The sequence below is a fragment of the Nerophis ophidion genome, unplaced genomic scaffold (genome assembly GCF_033978795.1).
Source record: "Nerophis ophidion isolate RoL-2023_Sa unplaced genomic scaffold, RoL_Noph_v1.0 HiC_scaffold_32, whole genome shotgun sequence".
Lineage (NCBI taxonomy): Eukaryota > Metazoa > Chordata > Actinopteri > Syngnathiformes > Syngnathidae > Nerophis > Nerophis ophidion.
The window spans coordinates 162,494-185,590 of record NW_026906954.1 but is presented as its reverse complement, the minus strand read 5'-3'; the positions used below and the strand labels follow the sequence as shown (position 1 = coordinate 185,590).

Sequence of the window (23,097 nt, the reverse complement as noted above, 5' to 3'; positions counted from 1 at the left end):
TGACACCACTGCAAGACAAATGTACTTTCACTCTGGGACTGCCTCAGACACCACTGCAAGACAAATGTACTTTCACTCTGGGACTGCCTCTGACACCACTGCAAGACAAATGTACTTTCACTCTGGGACTGCCTCTGACACCACTGCAAGACAAATGTACTTTCACTCTGGGACTGCCTCTGACACCACTGCAAGACAAATGTACTTTCACTCTGGGACTGCTTCTGACACCACTGCAAGACAAATGTACTTTCACTCTGGGACTGCCTCTGACACCACTGCAAGACAAATGTACTTTCACTCTGGGACTGCCTCTGACACCACTGCAAGACAAATGTACTTTCACTCTGGGACTGCCTCTGACACCACTGCAAGACAAATGTACTTTCACTCTGGGACTGCCTCTGACACCACTGCAAGACAAATGTACTTTCACTCTTGGGCTGCGTCTGACACCACTGCAAGACAAATGTACTTTCACTCTGGGGCTGCCTCTGACACCACTGCAAGACAAATGTACTTTCACTCTGGGGCTGCCTCTGACACCACTGCAAGACAAATGTACTTTCACTCTGGGACTGCCTCTGACACCACTGCAAGAGAAATGTACTTTCACTCTGGGGCTGCCTGACACCACTGCAAGACAAATGTACTTTCACTCTGGGGCTGCCTCTGACACCACTGCAAGACAAATGTACTTTCACTCTGGGACTGCCTCTGACACCACTGCAAGACAAATGTACTTTCACTCTGGGACTGCCTCTGACACCACTGCAAGACAAATGTACTTTCACTCTGGGACTGCCTCTGACACCACTGCAAGACAAATGTACTTTCACTCTGGGACTGCCTCTGACACCACTGCAAGACAAATGTACTTTCACTCTGGGGCTGCGTCTGACACCACTGCAAGACAAATGTACTTTCCCTCTGGGGCTGCCTCTGACACCACTGCAAGACAAATGTACTTTCACTCTGGGGCTGCCTTTGACACCACTGCAAGACAAATGTACTTTCACTCTGGGACTGCCTCTGACACCACTGCAAGACAAATGTACTTTCACTCTGGGACTGCCTCTGACACCACTGCAAGACAAATGTACTTTCACTCTGGGACTGCTTCTGACACCACTGCAAGACAAATGTACTTTCACTCTGGGACTGCCTCAGACACCACTGCAAGACAAATGTACTTTCACTCTGGGACTGCCTCTGACACCACTGCAAGACAAATGTACTTTCACTCTGGGACTGCTTCTGACACCACTGCAAGACAAATGTACTTTCACTCTGGGACTGCCTCTGACACCACTGCAAGACAAATGTACTTTCACTCTGGGACTGCTTCTGACACCACTGCAAGACAAATGTACTTTCACTCTGGGGCTGCCTCTGACACCACTGCAAGACAAATGTACTTTCACTCTGGGGCTGCCTCTGACACCACTGCAAGACAAATATACTTTCACTTTGGGGCTGCCTCTGACACCACTGCAAGACAAATGTACTTTCATTCTGGGACTGCCTCTGACACCACTGCAAGACAAATGTACTTTCACTCTGGGACTGCCTCTGACACCACTGCAAGACAAATGTACTTTCACTCTGGGACTGCCTCTGACACCACTGCAAGACAAATATACTTTCACTTTGGGGCTGCCTCTGACACCACTGCAAGACAAATGTACTTTCATTCTGGGACTGCCTCTGACACCACTGCAAGACAAATGTACTTTCACTCTGGGACTGCCTCTGACACCACTGCAAGACAAATGTACTTTCACTCTGGGACTGCCTCTGACACCACTGCAAGACAAATGTACTTTCACTCTGGGGCTGCCTCTGACACCACTGCAAGACAAATGTACTTTCACTCTGGGACTGCCTCTGACACCACTGCAAGACAAATGTACTTTCATTCTGGGACTGCCTCTGACACCACTGCAAGACAAATGTACTTTCACTCTGGGACTGCCTCTGACACCACTGCAAGACAAATGTACTTTCACTCTGGGGCTGCCTCTGACACCACTGCAAGACAAATGTACTTTCATTCTGGGACTGCCTCTGACACCACTGCAAGACAAATGTACTTTCACTCTGGGACTGCCTCTGACACCACTGCAAGACAAATGTACTTTCACTCTGGGACTGCCTCTGACACCACTGCAAGACAAATGTACTTTCACTCTGGGACTGCCTCTGACACCACTGCAAGACAAATGTACTTTCACTCTGGGACTGCCTCAGACACCACTGCAAGACAAATGTACTTTCACTCTGGGACTGCCTCTGACACCACTGCAAGACAAATGTACTTTCACTCTGGGACTGCTTCTGACACCACTGCAAGACAAATGTACTTTCACTCTGGGACTGCCTCTGACACCACTGCAAGACAAATGTACTTTCACTCTGGGACTGCTTCTGACACCACTGCAAGACAAATGTACTTTCACTCTGGGGCTGCCTCTGACACCACTGCAAGACAAATGTACTTTCACTCTGGGGCTGCCTCTGACACCACTGCAAGACAAATATACTTTCACTTTGGGGCTGCCTCTGACACCACTGCAAGACAAATGTACTTTCATTCTGGGACTGCCTCTGACACCACTGCAAGACAAATGTACTTTCACTCTGGGACTGCCTCTGACACCACTGCAAGACAAATGTACTTTCACTCTGGGACTGCCTCTGACACCACTGCAAGACAAATATACTTTCACTTTGGGGCTGCCTCTGACACCACTGCAAGACAAATGTACTTTCATTCTGGGACTGCCTCTGACACCACTGCAAGACAAATGTACTTTCACTCTGGGACTGCCTCTGACACCACTGCAAGACAAATGTACTTTCACTCTGGGACTGCCTCTGACACCACTGCAAGACAAATGTACTTTCACTCTGGGGCTGCCTCTGACACCACTGCAAGACAAATGTACTTTCACTCTGGGACTGCGTCTCCAAACATTGTGGGCGTGTGTAAATCAACATGTTTACCTTCTTCTTGCCATTTCAACTTAAACCAACCTTTGGATCGCCAAAATTACAAACCTGCTGGCTTTTTCCTACGTCTTCACTATAGAAACACTAGGAACTGATTTTTCCAGCTTGGAATGAGGCGGTGTTGACGGCCTACCTTTAGGTTTGTAGTCCCGCCCCTTACGCCACGTAGCCAAGATGGCCACTATTGACAATGTTGAGTGTCCGTCATTGCACACTCAACACTTGGGGAGTGACAGTGTACTGCATTTTGTTGTATAGTGATCAGTGTGAAGTATGCACCTGAAAGACTAAGTATACAAGTGTAACACACCTAAAGTATTGAGGGTAAGTACGTAAACAAGTGTGAACGCACTTAGTAGACTAAGTGTGTCACACCTAAAATATTGAGGATAAGTACATATACATGTGTGAACACACTTATGCACTTGAAAGACTAAGTGTAAGTATACAAGTGTAACACCTAAAATATTGAGGGCAAGTTAATCCACTAGTGTGAACACACTTGGAAGACTAAGTGCAAGTATACAAGTGCAACACACCTAAAGTATTGAGGGTAAGTACACATACAAGTGTAAACACACTTATGAACTTTGAAGACTGAGTGTAAGTATACAATTTAACACCTAAAATATTGCGTCTTAGTATAACGTATACTGTACAAGTGTGAACGTACTTTTGCACTTGAATTACTAAGCGTGCAAGTGTAACACACTGGAGAGATTGAGGGTAAGTATACACGTGTGAACACACTTATGCACTTATGCACTGGAAAGACTCAGTGTGCAAATGTACCACACTTGAAAGATGAATGCAAGTATGCATGAGTGAATGCACTTATTCACTTGAAAGACTGTCTGATTTACTAAATGTGAACTGAAAAGACTAATAAGTATGCAAGTGTAACACACTTGAAAGATGAATGCAAGTATGCATGAGTGAATGCACTTATTCACTTGAAAGACTAAGTGTCCGATTTACTAAATGTGCACTGAAAAGACTAAGTATGCAAGTGTAATGGACTTGAAAGATGAATGCAAGTATGCATGAGTGAATGCACTTATGCACTTGGGAGACTAAGTGTCTGATTTGCTAAAAGTCTTTGTGTGCTGAAAGGCGTGCCAACTTGATTGCACACGCAAAGCTGATCTACTCCAGGTGTGCAAAGTGTACTGCATGGGTAAAGTGAGCAGAATAAGGCGTGTGTCTTCATTATTGTTGCTAAATATACAAAAGGTCCACAAGACTGGGAGAAAAAGATGCAAATGTAGCTGTTAAGCACATGCAATGTGATTTATCAACACTCATCACCGTTTTGCGAGCACTATTTAGAGTTTTCTTTAGCGGCCCTGAAAAGTAGGTCCGTACTGAGAGAGAGAGAGAGAGAGAGAGAGAGAGAGACACACACACACACACACACACACACACACACACACACACACACACACACACACACACACACACACACACACACACACACACACACACACACACACACACACACACACACACACACACACACACACACACACACACACACACACACACACACACACACACACACACACACACACACACACACACACACACACACACACACACACACACACACACACACACACACACACACACACACACACACACACACACACACACACACACACACACACACACACACACACACACACACACACACACTCGATGCTGGTGCTGCAAAGAGAATCCTCAGTCAGACGTGTGTGACAAGATGTTTGCATGCTCTGTCAGGAATGGTATCGGCACTTTAGTAAATCAGGCCCTGAATATGCAAGACGGCGTTTGATTTTGTACCTTTGGTGACTTCCTTGTCCAGCATTTGGAGGAGGACGTCCTCATAAATGTTGTCCACGTGGATGAAGTTGGAGTAGTCCGTGTCCACAGAAGTTTTAAGGACCTCAAGTTCCTACATTAACAAAGTGGTTTTAGTTAAGACTTTGGTCTTTAGTTTGTATTTATTCCTTACATTTTGAAAAAACAATTGAAATAATAGTGAATCTTATGCAAACATTTACATTTAATCAACTCAAGTTGACAGTCAAACACAAATACAAATAGATGCAATAGAAATTGAAAAAATAAATGAAACCTAATTTCTAGTAATAGAATAATTATGTCTTTATTATCACACTAACTTTGTTATGCTTAAAGTCCGTCGCTTTAGTTATTAGCCTTTGTGCTCAAGTTAGAGTTTTTCTAATCTATGCAAGGACAAAACTTCTTCAAGGACCTCAACGAAGAAAAGATAACACGCAGACAAAGCGGGGACAAGGCGAAATCACAAGGCCCCCAGCCCATTCTGTCACATACTGTGTCTCCTGGACCCGCTTTGCGTAATATATGAGAACACTCCTTTAAGAGGCGGCTTAAGTGATGTTGACTATGGAACTCTGAATAAAAAGAGGGACGGGTTAGGGCGAGACAGTGACTAAGTGTTCAGCTCCATGCGTTCTCCTCATAGGCTACATTGAACTCTGTCTCTACATGATTCCTTGCTTCTTGTCTGATTAATAGATGTCATCAGTGTTTGAACCTGACACTAGGTCTAATGATTGATGATAAATTGAACTGGAAATCTCATGTAAAAATATACAACAGAGTAGCAAGAAACACGTCAATAATGAATAAAGCAAAACATGTTCTAGACCAAAAATCACTTCATATTCTCTACTGCTCACTAGTGTTACATATGAGTTATTGTGTAGAAATATGGGGAAATAACTACAAAAGTACACGTCATTCACTAACAGTGTTACAAAAAAGATGAGTTAGAATAATACATAATGTTGGATATAGAACAGGGGTGTCAAACTCAAACACAGAGTGGGCCAAAATTTTCAACGGAACAAAGGTTGAACAAATGAACCTTTTAATAGGGACCCAAACAAGTTTTGCATTAAATATTGAACAAGCAAGGCTTATATAACTTTAGTGACATGCAAAATCCAGTTTCAAATAATAATTAAAAAAATATCAATGGCATATCAAATACAATTTAAATAAAAATTGTATGCCTTTTTTTCTATTTGCAATCTTCTGAGGTAAATACATTTTTTCCACAGGCTAATAATAAATTTGAAAAAAAAAAAAACAATAATGAATGAACCAAACATTCAAGCCTTGAAGTAGCAATAGAAAATGCATGAATAAAACGTTAATTATTGGTCAGTTTGCTGGAAGTTTCCCGGAAGAGTTAGTGCTGCAAGGGGTTCTGGGTATTTGTTCTGTTGTGTTACGGTGCGGATGTTCACCCGAAATATGTTTGTCATTCTTGTTTGGTGTGGGTTAACAGTGTGGCGCATATTTGTAACAGGGCTAAAGTTGTTTATACGGCCACCCTCAGTGTGACCTGTATGGCTGTTGACCAAGTATGCTGTGCATTCACTTGTGTGTGTGTGTGTGTGTGTGTGTGTGTGTGTGTGTGTGTGTGTGTTTAAAGGCCACAAATATGTGACACGCTGTTAGTATGGAGGAAAAGCGGACGTGACGACAGGTTGTAGAGAACGCTAAAGGCAGTGCCTTAAATGCACGCCTCCAATATAGTTGTCCGGGTGGAAATCAGTAGAAATTCGGGAGAATGGTTGCCCCGGGAGATTTTCGGGAGGGGCACTGAACTTCGGGAGTCTGCCGGGAAAATTAGGAGGGTTGGCAAGTATGAGTATTAGCGGTGAATGCGGTGTTGCAGCAGCACAGACGCTGTATAACAGCGGCGGGCCAGCTGGAATGCTAAATTGATATTGCCTCAAGGGCCAAATTAAATTACACGGCGGGTCAGAGTTTGACACCCATGATATAGAACATACAAACCCTTTATTCATTGAATCAAAAATACTGAAATTCCACGACAGTGAATTTGCAAACAGCTGAAATAATACACAAAGCAAACTATAACCTGCTACCCAAGAATATACAACAATTCTTCTCAAAAAAAAGAGGAATATAATCTTGGAGAAAAATTTAATTTAAAACATTTGTATGCACATACAACACTTAAGACCTTCAGTATATCAGGATGTGGAATTAAATGATGGAATGTATTAAGCAAAGCAATCAAACAATGTACTAATAGGATCCACTTCAGAAACTCTTCAAACTTAAAGTGTTTATAAAGTACAAAGAAGATGAACCATGATAAACATTCTGAATTTATTTCATCCATTTATTCTCAAAATAATCCTACTCATCTCATCATATAAAATAACTTACTTCACCAATTATTATTTATCTATTTATTTTTATTGTGATTACTTATGGAGTATATTGTGAATAATATGAGAACAGGAAGTGAACAAAAGTTTTAGCAACAGTTATGTAAAAGAAAAAGGGGTAGGATTAAATAAGATCAGCTTCTTCTTACTCCTGGAAATTGTGACGTGTCATATTTTATGCTTGCATGTTCCAACTAAACTCAAACTCCACTTTAAACTCAAGTAGTCTTACATCAGGGTGTCGAAACTTTTTTATGAAAGTCGACTTACATAAATATGAATTGATGAGGGACACGTTGATACATTTTGTACCGTTACAGATGCTCAAAACAATCCAATTAATTTGACTTAGTCATTATTTTGACTTAGTAAATATTGACTTACTGTAAATATTGACTTACTAAGATAAAATAATGACTAAGTCAAATTAATGACTTACTGTAAATAAGCGTTTGAAAAAAAAAGTTAAAAGTGGGGCCACGTGTTGACATATGTTCAACACATCATGCTTAATTCATTACAACATTTGGGAAGCCTGCAGTTGATTTTTATTATGTATGAATACCATACCATGAATTGATTAACGTGGACCCCGACTTAAACAAGTTGAAAAACTTATTCGGGTGTTACCATTTAGTGGTCAATTGTACGGAATATGTATACTAAGTATGTCATTATTTTGACTTAGTAAATATTGACTTACTAAGACAAAATAATGACATACTTAGTATCTCAGGTAACTAGGAATGTTTTGGGTTTACTTTACGGAGAAAAAAAAAATATATATATATATATATATATATATATATATATATATATATACATATTAGGGGTGTGGGAAAAAATCGATTCGAATACGAATCAAATACGTTGTGCAATTCAGAATCGATTCTCATTTTTAAAAAATCTATTTTTTTTTTTATTTTATTTTATTAATCCAACAAAACAATACACAGCAATATCATAACAATGCAATCCAATTCCAAAAGCAAAGCTGAGCCAGCAACACTCAGAACTGCAATAAACAGAACAATTGAGAGGAGACACAAACACCACACAGAACAAAACAAAAGTAGTGAAACAAAAATGATTAACAGTATCAATATTAGTTATCATTTCAGCATAGCAGTGATTAAAAATCCCTCATTGACATTATCATTAGACATTTATAAAAATAAAAAAAAAGAACAAAAGTGTCACAGTGGCTTACACTTGCATGGCATCTCATAAGCTGGACAACACACTGTGTCCAATGTTTTCGCAAAGATAAAATAAGTCATATTTTTGCTTCCTTTAATAGTTACATTTACATTATTGCAATCAGTTGATAAAACATTGTCTTTACAATTATAAAAGCTTCTTTTTTTTAAATCTACTACTCTGCTTGCATGTCAGCAGACTGGGGTAGATCCTGCTGAAATCTATGTATTGAATGATTACACAATCCTTTTAAATCGGAAAAATATTGTTTTTGAATCGAATCGAAAAACATCGATATATTATCGAATCGTGACCCCAAGAATCGATATTGAATCGAATCGTGGGACACCCAAAGATCCGCAGCCCTAATATATAATATATATATATATATATATATATATATATATATATATATATATACACACATACATATACATATATAGTATATTGCCCCCACCTTAACTAACAAATATGCTGGAGGAAACACTGACTTGTATAGCTCTTTTCTCCCTTCAAGGTACTCAAAGCGCTTTGACACCATTTCCACATTCACATAATAACCAGCATAATGTGCTAGTATCACTAGCATCATCACATTACTTTTGTCGTTACGATGTATTGCCTATAGTTCTCTTTTCCCTCCCCCATCGCTTAACCCCCTGATCCTATTTTCTCCCACTATCTAGCCACAGTCACTCTTGCTTAAGCCACCCGGTCCAGACAGACAGCCGCCCCACAGTCTGGGTTCGTCCCTCGAGGGAGTTTTTCCTTGCCTCCATCGCAAAGTGCTTGCTTAAGTAATGTTCAGTCAGTTCTCTTAAATGTATTAGGATTGTGCTGCTCCACATAAAGTATGTTGAAATGTGTGTGTGTGCCTTGCTCACAGGTTTGCAGGTGTCGGCCAGCATCTTCTTGACGACGGGCAGCGTGAAGGACACCAAAGCTTGTTGGAAGGTTTTCTTCCTGACGGTGCTGCTGTCATAGTCATATTGCTGCAAGCACAATGGAACCTTCAACGTGCAGCTCAGACCACCTTACTAGTTGACATTCAAATAAGAGTCATAATTGTCTAAATACCTGAAAAGATGTTTCATAAATATATGTTGTCATCTACAGCTCTACAACCTCTACTTCATCATAACAACCAACTCTCCACCATTTTCATAATCTTCATTTACAATATTAATTTATATTTAAGGCAAGATGTGTTTGTTTCCACAAGTGATACAAATATTACAGTTTACAAGGTGTAGAAGCCTGAAGGCTATTTAAGTTCCTTTACATTTTATGGAAGGTGCTTTGTTTATTCAGCCAAAAGGGGACTGTTTACTTTATTTAAATAATACAAAAATATATAAATTGCATGTTTAGAATAAATATAACGTACACTTTTTGTAATTATCACAACTATTTTTGACTGTACTCTTACTTTGTACTGTAACACACATGCTTTATTTTGCCATTCATTTTCTCCCACATCGTTATTGTTTGAGGTTTTGAATGATGAAGTTCACAAGTATATCATACAAAACGAAGAGGAGCGTCTGGAGTTTTGTTTGTTGTTGCCGCAGCAAGCAGAGCAGGAGAAAGTAGAGGGACATCAAGCTAAGGCTTCATTAGGAAACTACACATGGTTATCAGCATTTTATCAATATTGTTTCTTATGACATTGCCAAAAACTATCAAGATCTGCTCATTTTGTCCATAATGTATGCAACCAAAGTACTGTAATAACAAGTCATGATGACACGTTGGTAAGACATTACACACTGCACTCAAACAGCTGTCGGCGAGAGAGAAAGGAGTGTCCCTTATTTATTAAACATAAGGCTCTGATCACGAAATATTGAATTTTGTTAGGGTAAAATATTTGGTGATAAGCCAGAAAGTGCACAAAAACTGGAGTAAGACAGTAATACGTTTGTTAATGGTAATATTACAGTGCTGTAATATTATAATACATTAATGCGCGTGGGCATTGACTAAAGTGCTTGAAAAATGAATAAGACAAGCTAACATGAAACCTTTTCAATAATCATTACAACAAGAAACATGTAGAGTGTATGTACTGTATATACAGTATGTATAAAACATCGCAGCTTTTGTATGACCTTGAGAACTCGGTGTTTGGCCTTTTCTATCAGAGAGAGTGCTTCTTCACTGTCATCCTGGAGGTTCTTGCAGACCAGCTGATTAAACGTAAACGTTGAATTTTCAACCAGCTGAAGAAAGCATGACAACATAAATAAGTACAACAACATGGCATACAACAAACATGTCATAACACAAATAAGAACATGGAATACAAAATGGCATACAGAATAAATATGAAATACTACATGAAATAAAACAAACATGACATCCAACATGAACAACAACAAATAAAACATGATATGCAACTAGAACAACATGAAATGAAATAAACGACATAACACAAATAAGAAACACATGGAATACAACATGAAATACAACACAAATAAGAACTACACAGAATACAACATGACAAAACACACGACATCCAAAAAATAAACGTGAAAACAAACAAAATAGGACATGAAATAGAACATAAATATCACCTAGAACATGGAATACTGTACAACATGAAATACAACAAAAAAAACAAAAGACAAACATGACATAACAAATAACATACAACTGGAACAATAAGAAATAAAACACGACATACAACATGAATGACATACAACACAAATAAACACATGGAATACAACATGAAATACAACATAAACAAAATACAACACAAATAAGAACTACACTGTATACAAAATGACAAAACACACAACATCCAAAAAATAAGGTGAAACGAAACAAACACGCCACAACATGAAATAAAAAAAACATGACATAACACACAAATATCACCTCGAACATGGAATTCTGTACAACATGAAATACAACAAACAACATGACATATAACAAATAACATACAACTAGAACAACATGAAATAAAACAAACACGTCATACAACATAAATGCAAGGTTTCCCGCAGCGCTTTGTTGTTAAGGCAACAAAGAGCCACTGCCTCAACAAAAGTCTTAACATTTTTTCTGTTCTATAAATGAAGCATGATGAGTTGAGCAAATGTCAGCATGTGGCCCCCACTTTTAACTCTTCTTCAAACGCTTATTTACAGTAAGTCATTCATTTGACTTAGTCATTATTTTGTCTTAGTAAGTCAATATTTACTAAGTCAAAATAATGACATACATAGTATATCGCAGCTAATTAGGACTGTTTTTTACTTTTAATTTACGGCAACAATATCGAGATATATATCGTATATTGCTACTCAGCATACGGAGTGGAAAACACAACCCAAAATTGTAGGCTTCTTCAAGCGACGAAGCCGGCCTACTTCACCACAGTCTGTAGTCTATTGCCCTCCAGGCTGTGGTGAAATGGAGTCGTGATGGTGGCGACAGGCCAAATTACACTGATCCTTACACCCACCAAGCCCCTTCCCCCCTTCCCCGTCTGTCCCGGGTGGCACCCCCTTCCCCCGGGAGAGACACCATTTTAACTCACATTTTCTGGGGGAAACACTGGAATGACATACAACACAAATAAGAAACTCATGGAATACAACATGAAATACAACACATAAGAACTACACTGAATACAACATGACAAAACACACAAGACATCCAAAAAATAAGGTGAAACAAAACAAACATGACACAACATGAAATAAAGCAAACATGACATTACGTAAACAACATGACATAAAAACACAAATATCACCAAGAACATGGAATACTGTACAACATGAAATACAACTAAAACAACATGAAAAAACAAACATGACATAATGTAAACAACATGACATAAAACACAAATATCCCCTAGAACATGGAAGACTGTAAAACATGAAATACAACATGACAAAACACACAACATCTAAAAAATAATGCGAAACAAAAACAAGAACAACATGACAAGATGTAAAGATGACGACAACAAATAAGAACATGGAATACTGCACAACATGAAATACAACATGACAAAAAACAAGAACAACATGAAATAAAACAAACACGACATAATGTAAAGATGACGACAACAAGAACATGGAATACTGCACAGCATGAAATACAACATGACAAAAAACAAGAACATGAAATAAAACAAACAACATAATGTAAAGATGACGACAACAAATAAAAACATGGAATACTGCACAACATGAAATACAACATGACAAAAAACAAGAACAACATGAAATAAAACAAACACAACATAATGTAAAGATGACGACAACAAGAACATGGAATACTGCACAGCATGAAATACAACATGACAAAAAACAAGAACATGAAATAAAACAAACAACATAATGTAAAGATGACGACAACAAATAAAAACATGGAATACTGCACAACATGAAATACAACATGACAAAAAACAAGAACAACATGAAATAAAACAAACACAACATAATGTAAAGATGACGACAACAAATAAGAACATGGAATACTGCACAACATGAAATACAACATGACAAAAAACAAGAACAACATGAAGTAAAACAAACAACATAATGTAAAGATGACGACAACAAATAAGAACATGGAATACTGCACAACATGAAATACAACATGACAAAAAACAAGAACAACATGAAATAAAACAAACAACATAATGTAAAGATGACGACAACAAATAAGAACATGGAATACTGCACAACATGAAATACAACATGACAAAAAACAAGAACAACATGAAATAAAACAAACAACATAATGTAAAGATGACGACAACAAATAAGAACATGGAATACTGCACAGCATGAAATACAACATGACAAAAAACAAGAACATGAAATAAAACTAACACGACATAATGTAAAGATGACGACAACAAATAAGAACATGGAATACTGCACAACATGAAATACAACATGACAAAAAACAAGAACAACATGAAATAAAACAAACACGACATAATGTAAAGATGATGACAACAAATAAGAACATGGAATACTGCACAACATGAAATACAACATGACAAAAAACAAGAACAACATGAAATAAAACAAACAACATAATGTAAAGATGATGACAACAAATAAGAACATGGAATACTGCACAACATGAAATACAACATGACAAAAAACAAGAACAACATGAAATAAAACAAACACGACATAATGTAAAGATGATGACAACAAATAAGAACATGGAATACTGCACAACATGAAATACAACATGACAAAAAACAAGAACAACATGAAATAAAACAAACACGACATAATGTAAAGATGACGACAACAAATAAGAACATGGAATACTGCACAACATGAAATACAACATGACAAAAAACAAGAACAACATGAAATAAAACAAACAACATAATGTAAAGATGATGACAACAAATAAAAACATGGAATACTGCACAACATGAAATACAACATGACAAAAAACAAGAACAACATGAAATAAAACAAACACAACATAATGTAAAGATGACGACAACAAATAAGAACATGGAATACTGCACAACATGAAATACAACATGACAAAAAACAAGAACAACATGAAGTAAAACAAACAACATAATGTAAAGATGACGACAACAAATAAGAACATGGAATACTGCACAACATGAAATACAACATGACAAAAAACAAGAACAACATGAAATAAAACAAACAACATAATGTAAAGATGACGACAACAAATAAGAACATGGAATACTGCACAACATGAAATACAACATGACAAAAAACAAGAACAACATGAAATAAAACAAACAACATAATGTAAAGATGACGACAACAAATAAGAACATGGAATACTGCACAGCATGAAATACAACATGACAAAAAACAAGAACATGAAATAAAACTAACACGACATAATGTAAAGATGACGACAACAAATAAGAACATGGAATACTGCACAACATGAAATACAACATGACAAAAAACAAGAACAACATGAAATAAAACAAACACGACATAATGTAAAGATGATGACAACAAATAAGAACATGGAATACTGCACAACATGAAATACAACATGACAAAAAACAAGAACAACATGAAATAAAACAAACAACATAATGTAAAGATGATGACAACAAATAAGAACATGGAATACTGCACAACATGAAATACAACATGACAAAAAACAAGAACAACATGAAATAAAACAAACATGACATAATGTAAAGATGATGACAACAAATAAGAACATGGAATACTGCACAACATGAAATACAACATGACAAAAAACAAGAACAACATGAAATAAAACAAACACGACATAATGTAAAGATGACGACAACAAATAAGAACATGGAATACTGCACAACATGAAATACAACATGACAAAAAACAAGAACAACATGAAATAAAACAAACACGACATAATGTAAAGATGATGACAACAAATAAGAACATGGAATACTGCACAACATGAAATACAACATGACAAAAAACAAGAACAACATGAAATAAAACAAACACGACATAATGTAAAGATGACGACAACAAATAAGAACATGGAATACTGCACAACATGAAATACAACATGACAAAAAACAAGAACAACATGAAATAAAACAAACACGACATAATGTAAAGATGGCGACACAACAAATAAGAACATGGAATACTGCACAACATGAAATACAACATGACAAAAAACAAGAACAACATGAAATAAAACAAACATGACATAATGTAAAGATGATGACAACAAATAAGAACATGGAATACTGCACAACATGAAATACAACATGACAAAAAACAAGAACAACATGAAATAAAACAAACACGACATAATGTAAAGATGACGACAACAAATAAGAACATGGAATACTGCACAACATGAAATACAACATGACAAAAAACAAGAACAACATGAAATAAAACAAACACGACATAATGTAAAGATGATGACAACAAATAAGAACATGGAATACTGCACAACATGAAATACAACATGACAAAAAACAAGAACAACATGAAATAAAACAAACACGACATAATGTAAAGATGACGACAACAAATAAGAACATGGAATACTGCACAACATGAAATACAACATGACAAAAAACAAGAACAACATGAAATAAAACAAACACGACATAATGTAAAGATGGCGACACAACAAATAAGAACATGGAATACTGCACAACATGAAATACAACTTGACAAAAAACAAGAACAACATGAAATAAAACAAACACGACATAATGTAAAGATGGCGACACAACAAATAAGAACATGGAATACTGCACAGCATGAAATACAACATGACAAAAAACAAGAACAACATGAAATAAAACAAACACGACATAATGTAAAGATGATGACAACAAATAAGAACATGGAATACTGCACAACATGAAATACAACATGACAAAAAACAAGAACAACATGAAATAAAACAAACACGACATAATGTAAAGATGGCGACACAACAAATAAGAACATGGAATACTGCACAACATGAAATACAACATGACAAAAAACAAGAACAACATGAAATAAAACAAACACGACATAATGTAAAGATGATGACAACAAATAAGAACATGGAATACTGCACAACATGAAATACAACATGACAAAAAACAAGAACAACATGAAATAAAACAAACACGACATAATGTAAAGATGACGACAACAAATAAGAACATGGAATACTGCACAACATGAAATACAACATGACAAAAAACAAGAACAACATGAAATAAAACAAACACGACATAATGTAAAGATGGCGACACAACAAATAAGAACATGGAATACTGCACAACATGAAATACAACATGACAAAAAACAAGAACAACATGAAATAAAACAAACACGACATAATGTAAAGATGGCGACACAACAAATAAGAACATGGAATACTGCACAGCATGAAATACAACATGACAAAAAACAAGAACAACATGAAATAAAACAAACACGACATAATGTAAAGATGATGACAACAAATAAGAACATGGAATACTGCACAACATGAAATACAACATGACAAAAAACAAGAACAACATGAAATAAAACAAACACGACATAATGTAAAGATGACGACAACAAATAAGAACATGGAATACTGCACAACATGAAATACAACATGACAAAAAACAAGAACAACATGAAATAAAACAAACACGACATAATGTAAAGATGATGACAACAAATAAGAACATGGAATACTGCACAACATGAAATACAACATGACAAAAAACAAGAACAACATGAAATAAAACAAACAACATAATGTAAAGATGATGACAACAAATAAGAACATGGAATACTGCACAACATGAAATACAACATGACAAAAAACAAGAACATGAAATACAACAAACACGACATAATGTAAAGATGACGACACAACAAATAAGAACATGGAATACTGCACAACATGAAATACAACATGACAAAAAACAAGAACAACATGAAATAAAACAAACACGACATAATGTAAAGATGATGACAACAAATAAGAACATGGAATACTGCACAACATGAAATACAACATGACAAAAAACAAGAAAAACATGAAATAAAACAAACACGACATAATGTAAAGATGATGACAACAAATAAGAACATGGAATACTGCACAACATGAAATACAATATGACAAAAAACAAGAACAACATGAAATAAAACAAACACGACATAATGTAAAGATGATGACAACAAATAAGAACATGGAATACTGCACAACATGAAATACAACATGACAAAAAACAAGAACAACATGAAATAAAACAAACACGACATAATGTAAAGATGACGACAACAAATAAGAACATGGAATACTGCACAACATGAAATACAACATGACAAAAAACAAGAACAACATGAAATAAAACAAACACGACATAATGTAAAGATGGCGACACAACAAATAAGAACATGGAATACTGCACAACATGAAATACAACATGACAAAAAACAAGAACAACATGAAATAAAACAAACACGACATAATGTAAAGATGGCGACACAACAAATAAGAACATGGAATACTGCACAGCATGAAATACAACATGACAAAAAACAAGAACAACATGAAATAAAACAAACAACATAATGTAAAGATGATGACAACAAATAAGAACATGGAATACTGCACAACATGAAATACAACATGACAAAAAACAAGAACAACATGAAATAAAACAACATAATGTAAAGATGACGACAACAAATAAGAACATGGAATACTGCACAACATGAAATACAACATGACAAAAAACAAGAACAACATGAAATAAAACAAACACGACATAATGTAAAGATGGCGACACAACAAATAAGAACATGGAATACTGCACAACATGAAATACAACATGACAAAAAACAAGAACAACATGAAATAAAACAAACACGACATAATGTAAAGATGGCGACACAACAAATAAGAACATGGAATACTGCACAGCATGAAATACAACATGACAAAAAACAAGAACAACATGAAATAAAACAAACACGACATAATGTAAAGATGATGACAACAAATAAGAACATGGAATACTGCACAACATGAAATACAACATGACAAAAAACAAGAACAACATGAAATAAAACAAACACGACATAATGTAAAGATGGCGACACAACAAATAAGAACATGGAATACTGCACAACATGAAATACAACATGACAAAAAACAAGAACAACATGAAATAAAACAAACAACATAATGTAAAGATGACAACAAATAAGAACATGGAATACTGCACAACATGAAATACAACATGACAAAAAACAAGAACAACATGAAATAAAACAAAAAACATAATGTAAAGATGACAACAAATAAGAACATGGAATACTGCACAACATGAAATACAACATGACAAAAAACAAGAACAACATGAAATAAAACAAACACGACATAATGTAAAGATGATGACAACAAATAAGAACATGGAATACTGCACAACATGAAATACAACATGACAAAAAACAAGAACAACATGAAATAAAACAACATAATGTAAAGATGACGACAACAAATAAGAACATGGAATACTGCACAACATGAAATACAACATGACAAAAAACAAGAACAACATGAAATAAAACAAACACGACATAATGTAAAGATGGCGACACAACAAATAAGAACATGGAATACTGCACAGCATGAAATACAACATGACAAAAAACAAGAACAACATGAAATAAAACAAACACGACATAATGTAAAGATGATGACAACAAATAAGAACATGGAATACTGCACAACATGAAATACAACATGACAAAAAACAAGAACAACATGAAATAAAACAAACACGACATAATGTAAAGATGACGACAACAAATAAGAACATGGAATACTGCACAACATGAAATACAACATGACAAAAAACAAGAACAACATGAAATAAAACAAACAACATAATGTAAAGATGATGACAACAAATAAGAACATGGAATACTGCACAACATGAAATACAACATGACAAAAAACAAGAACATGAAATACAACAAACACGACATAATGTAAAGATGACGACACAACAAATAAGAACATGGAATACTGCACAACATGAAATACAACATGACAAAAAACAACAACAACATGAAATAAAACAAACACGACATAATGTAAAGATGATGACAACAAATAAGAACATGGAATACTGCACAACATGAAATACAACATGACAAAAAACAAGAAAAACATGAAATAAAACAAACACGACATAATGTAAAGATGATGACAACAAATAAGAACATGGAATACTGCACAACATGAAATACAATATGACAAAAAACAAGAACAACATGAAATAAAACAAACACGACATAATGTAAAGATGATGACAACAAATAAGAACATGGAATACTGCACAACATGAAATACAACATGACAAAAAACAAGAACAACATGAAATAAAACAAACACGACATAATGTAAAGATGACGACAACAAATAAGAATATGGAATACTGCACAACATGAAATACAACATGACAAAAAACAAGAACAACATGAAATAAAACAAACACGACATAATGTAAAGATGGCGACACAACAAATAAGAACATGGAATACTGCACAACATGAAATACAACATGACAAAAAACAAGAACAACATGAAATAAAACAACATAATGTAAAGATGACGACAACAAATAAGAACATGGAATACTGCACAACATGAAATACAACATGACAAAAAACAAGAACAACATGAAATAAAACAAACAACATAATGTAAAGATGACAACAAATAAGAACATGGAATACTGCACAACATGAAATACAACATGACAAAAAACAAGAACAACATGAAATAAAACAAAAAACATAATGTAAAGATGATGACAACAAATAAGAACATGGAATACTGCACAACATGAAATACAACATGACAAAAAACAAGAACAACATGAAATAAAACATAATGTAAAGATGACGACAACAAATAAGAACATGGAATACTGCACAACATGAAATACAACATGACAAAAAACAACAACAACATGAAATACAACAAACACGACATAATGTAAAGATGACGACACAACAAATAAGAACATGGAATACTGCACAGCATGAAATACAACATGACAAAAAACAAGAACAACATGAAATAAAACAAACATGACATACAAGACATAAAAACTACAACATGACATGCAACAAGAAGAAGATGATATAAACAATGTAATACAACAGAGAATCACTAGAACTTAAATCATCCAAATGAATGTGATCCTAATAAGATAATAGTAGAATAGAAAGTGGACAAAAGACGTGATGTGATATATTATTATTATTAATAATGAAACATGTACCTGCTGCAGGTGGATCTGAGTACTATGAATGAGTCCTTTGATGTTTGAGAAGGCAAACAGATTCCTTCCCTGCAGGGAGTCAATCCTTTGGTAGCAACTTTGTAGTTCAGGTCTTGCCATGGCAGCCCGAGTCTGAAGGACAGGATTGGGAAAAGGCCAATAAAGATGTTATTTGTAGAGCAGAACTGCATTTAAACCTGCAAACAGGCCCACAGACAGGAAGTACTACAAAGCCAACGATACTCATTTGCCTTTTTTGTCATTGAAATGAATGAGACCAGATCACCTCCAACCAGGCACCAAGCGTACGAATGTCTGACCTGTTTGAGTTCCTGGATGTCTTTGCCTTGCTGAACTTCATGGAACAACTTGTCCATCAGGCTCTCGCTGAGCTGACGTCCTTCCAGAAAAGCAGAGCTGATTGGCTCCATGAGTTCCTCCAGGACGGCTCCGAGGTGTGGCTGGATGCTCTCAGCAAACTCCTTCTCCGCTTCCGCCCATACTTTAGCTGGAGGAACCAAACTTTTCCGTGACTGAGGACACTTGACAAGGATCCAAAATTAAAAGTACTTAAAATTCCTAAACGGAGCTAAAGCAGGGAAGAGCAAAATCCTTCACCTCTGACTTTTTCCTGCAGCTGCTGCCGGGAGTTGAGGATGTGGTCCATGTCCGAGTGGACCACCACCTCTTCTTTCTCCACACGCTTCCGACATTCCTCCTTCAAGGCTGCGAAGCCAACCAGCAGATGTTCCAGGACCAAAATGTAGGCTGCCTCCACCGTCTGGTTGGCAAAGTGCATCTCAATGGATTCCAGTTGAGCACACGACATGACACTAATATTTACACCACAAAAACTCAAATCTAAGTAAGATGAAATACCTCAAATAAGGCTGATATTTGCATATTTTCTGTCAGATGAAATAATTCTTCTCACTAAGCAGATTTTATGTTAGTCTTTTACGGGTTTTGCTCCTAAATGATCTCAGTAAAATATTACAGCTTGTTGCAGACATTTTATGACCTGCATTGAGTACTCCGTGGCCTAGTGGGTAGAGTGTGGGGCGGCATGGTGTAGTGGGTAGAGTGTGGGGCGGCATGGTGTAGTGGGTAGAGTGTGGGGCGGCATGGTGTAGTGGGTAGAGTGTGGGGCGGCATGGTGTAGTGGGTAGAGTGTGGGGCGGCATGGTGTAGTGGGTAGAGTGTGGGGCGGCATGGTGTAGTGGGTAGAGTGTGGGGCGGCATGGTGTAGTGGGTAGAGTGTGGGGCGGCATGGTGTAGTGGGTAGAGTGTGGGGCGGCATGGTGTAGTGGGTAGAGTGTGGGGCGGCATGGTGTAGTGGGTAGAGTGTGGGGCGGCATGGTGTAGTGGGTAGAATGTGGGGCGGCATGGTGTAGTGGGTAGAGTGTGGGGCGGCATGGTGTAGTGGGTAGAATGTGGGGCGGCATGGTGTAGTGGGTAGAGTGTGGGGCGGCATGGTGTAGTGGGTAGAGTGTGGGGCGGCATGGTGTAGTGGGTAGAGTGTGGGGGGGCATGGTGTAGTGGGTAGAGTGTGGGGCGGCATGGTGTAGTGGGTAGAGTGTGGGGCGGCATGGTGTAGTGGGTAGAGTGTGGGGCGGCATGGTGTAGTGGGTAGAGTGTGGGGCGGCATGGTGTAGTGGGTAGAGTGTGGGGCGGCATGGTGTAGTGGGTAGAGTATGGGGCGGCATGGTGTAGTGGGTAGAGTGTAGGGCGGCATGGTGTAGTGGTTAGCGTGTGGGGCGGCATGGTGTAGTGGGTAGAGTGTGGGGCGGCATGGTGTAGTGGTTAGCGTGTGGGGCGGCATGGTGTAGTGGGTAGAGTGTGGGGCGGCATGGTGTAGTGGGTAGAGTGTGGGGCGGCATGGTGTAGTGGGTAGAGTGTGGGGCAGCATGGTGTAGTGGGTAGAATGTGGGGCGGCATGGTGTAGTGGGTAGAGTGTGGGGCGGCATGGTGTAGTGGTTAGCGTGTGGGGCGGCATGGTGTAGTGGGTAGAGTGTGGGGCTGCATGGTGTAGTGGGTAGAGTGTGGGGCGGCATGGTGTAGTGGGTAGAGTGTGGGGCGGCATGGTGTAGTGGGTAGAGTGTGGGGCGGCATGGTGTAGTGGGTAGAGTGTGGGGCTGCATGGTGTAGTGGGTAGAGTGTGGGGCGGCATGGTGTAGTGGGTAGAGTGTGGGGCTGCATGGTGTAGTGGGTAGAGTGTGGGGCGGCATGGTGTAGTGGGTAGAGTGTGGGGCGGCATGGTGTAGTGGGTAGAGTGTGGGGCGGCATGGTGTAGTGGGTAGAGTGTGGGGCGGCATGGTGTAGTGGGTAGAGTGTGGGGCGGCATGGTGTAGTGGGTAGAGTGTGGGGCAGCATGGTGTAGTGGGTAGAATGTGGGGCGGCATGGTGTAGTGGGTAGAGTGTGGGGCGGCATGGTGTAGTGGGTAGAGTGTGGGGCGGCATGGTGTAGTGGGTAGAGTGTGGGGCGGCATGGTGTAGTGGGTAGAGTGTGGGGCGGCATGGTGTAGTGGGTAGAGTGTGGGGCGGCATGGTGTAGTGGGTAGAGTGTGGGGCTGCATGGTGTAGTGGGTAGAGTGTGGGGCGGCATGGTGTAGTGGGTAGAGTGTGGGGCGGCATGGTGTAGTGGGTAGAGTGTGGGGCGGCATGGTGTAGTGGGTAGAGTGTGGGGCGGCATGGTGTAGTGGGTAGAGTGTGGGGCTGCATGGTGTAGTGGGTAGAGTGTGGGGCGGCATGGTGTAGTGGGTAGAGTGTGGGGCGGCATGGTGTAGTGGGTAGAGTGTGGGGCGGCATGGTGTAGTGGGTAGAGTGTGGGGCGGCATGGTG

At 37.9% G+C, this 23,097-nt stretch overlaps 1 protein-coding gene across 5 annotated transcripts in view; it reads right to left on the bottom strand.

Moving 5' to 3' along the window:
• The window catches only part of LOC133546571 (protein Niban 1-like), a 69,721-nt gene that overhangs the window by 14,158 nt on the left and 32,466 nt on the right, over positions 1-23,097 (bottom strand). For 4 of the 5 annotated variants that reach the window (XM_061892342.1, XM_061892341.1, XM_061892343.1 and 1 more), the window contains 6 exons: positions 20,875-21,037; positions 20,577-20,764; positions 20,257-20,388; positions 10,565-10,675; positions 9,338-9,445; positions 4,840-4,951 (listed from right to left, as the gene is read on the bottom strand). In XM_061892342.1, the coding sequence (XP_061748326.1) occupies positions 4,840-4,951; positions 9,338-9,445; positions 10,565-10,675; positions 20,257-20,388; positions 20,577-20,764; positions 20,875-21,037 (814 nt within the window). Of the gene's footprint in view, positions 1-4,622; positions 4,770-4,839; positions 4,952-9,337; positions 9,446-10,564; positions 10,676-20,256; positions 20,389-20,576; positions 20,765-20,874; positions 21,038-23,097 lie in introns of those variants that run through there. The other variant, XM_061892345.1, reaches the window with a different exon arrangement.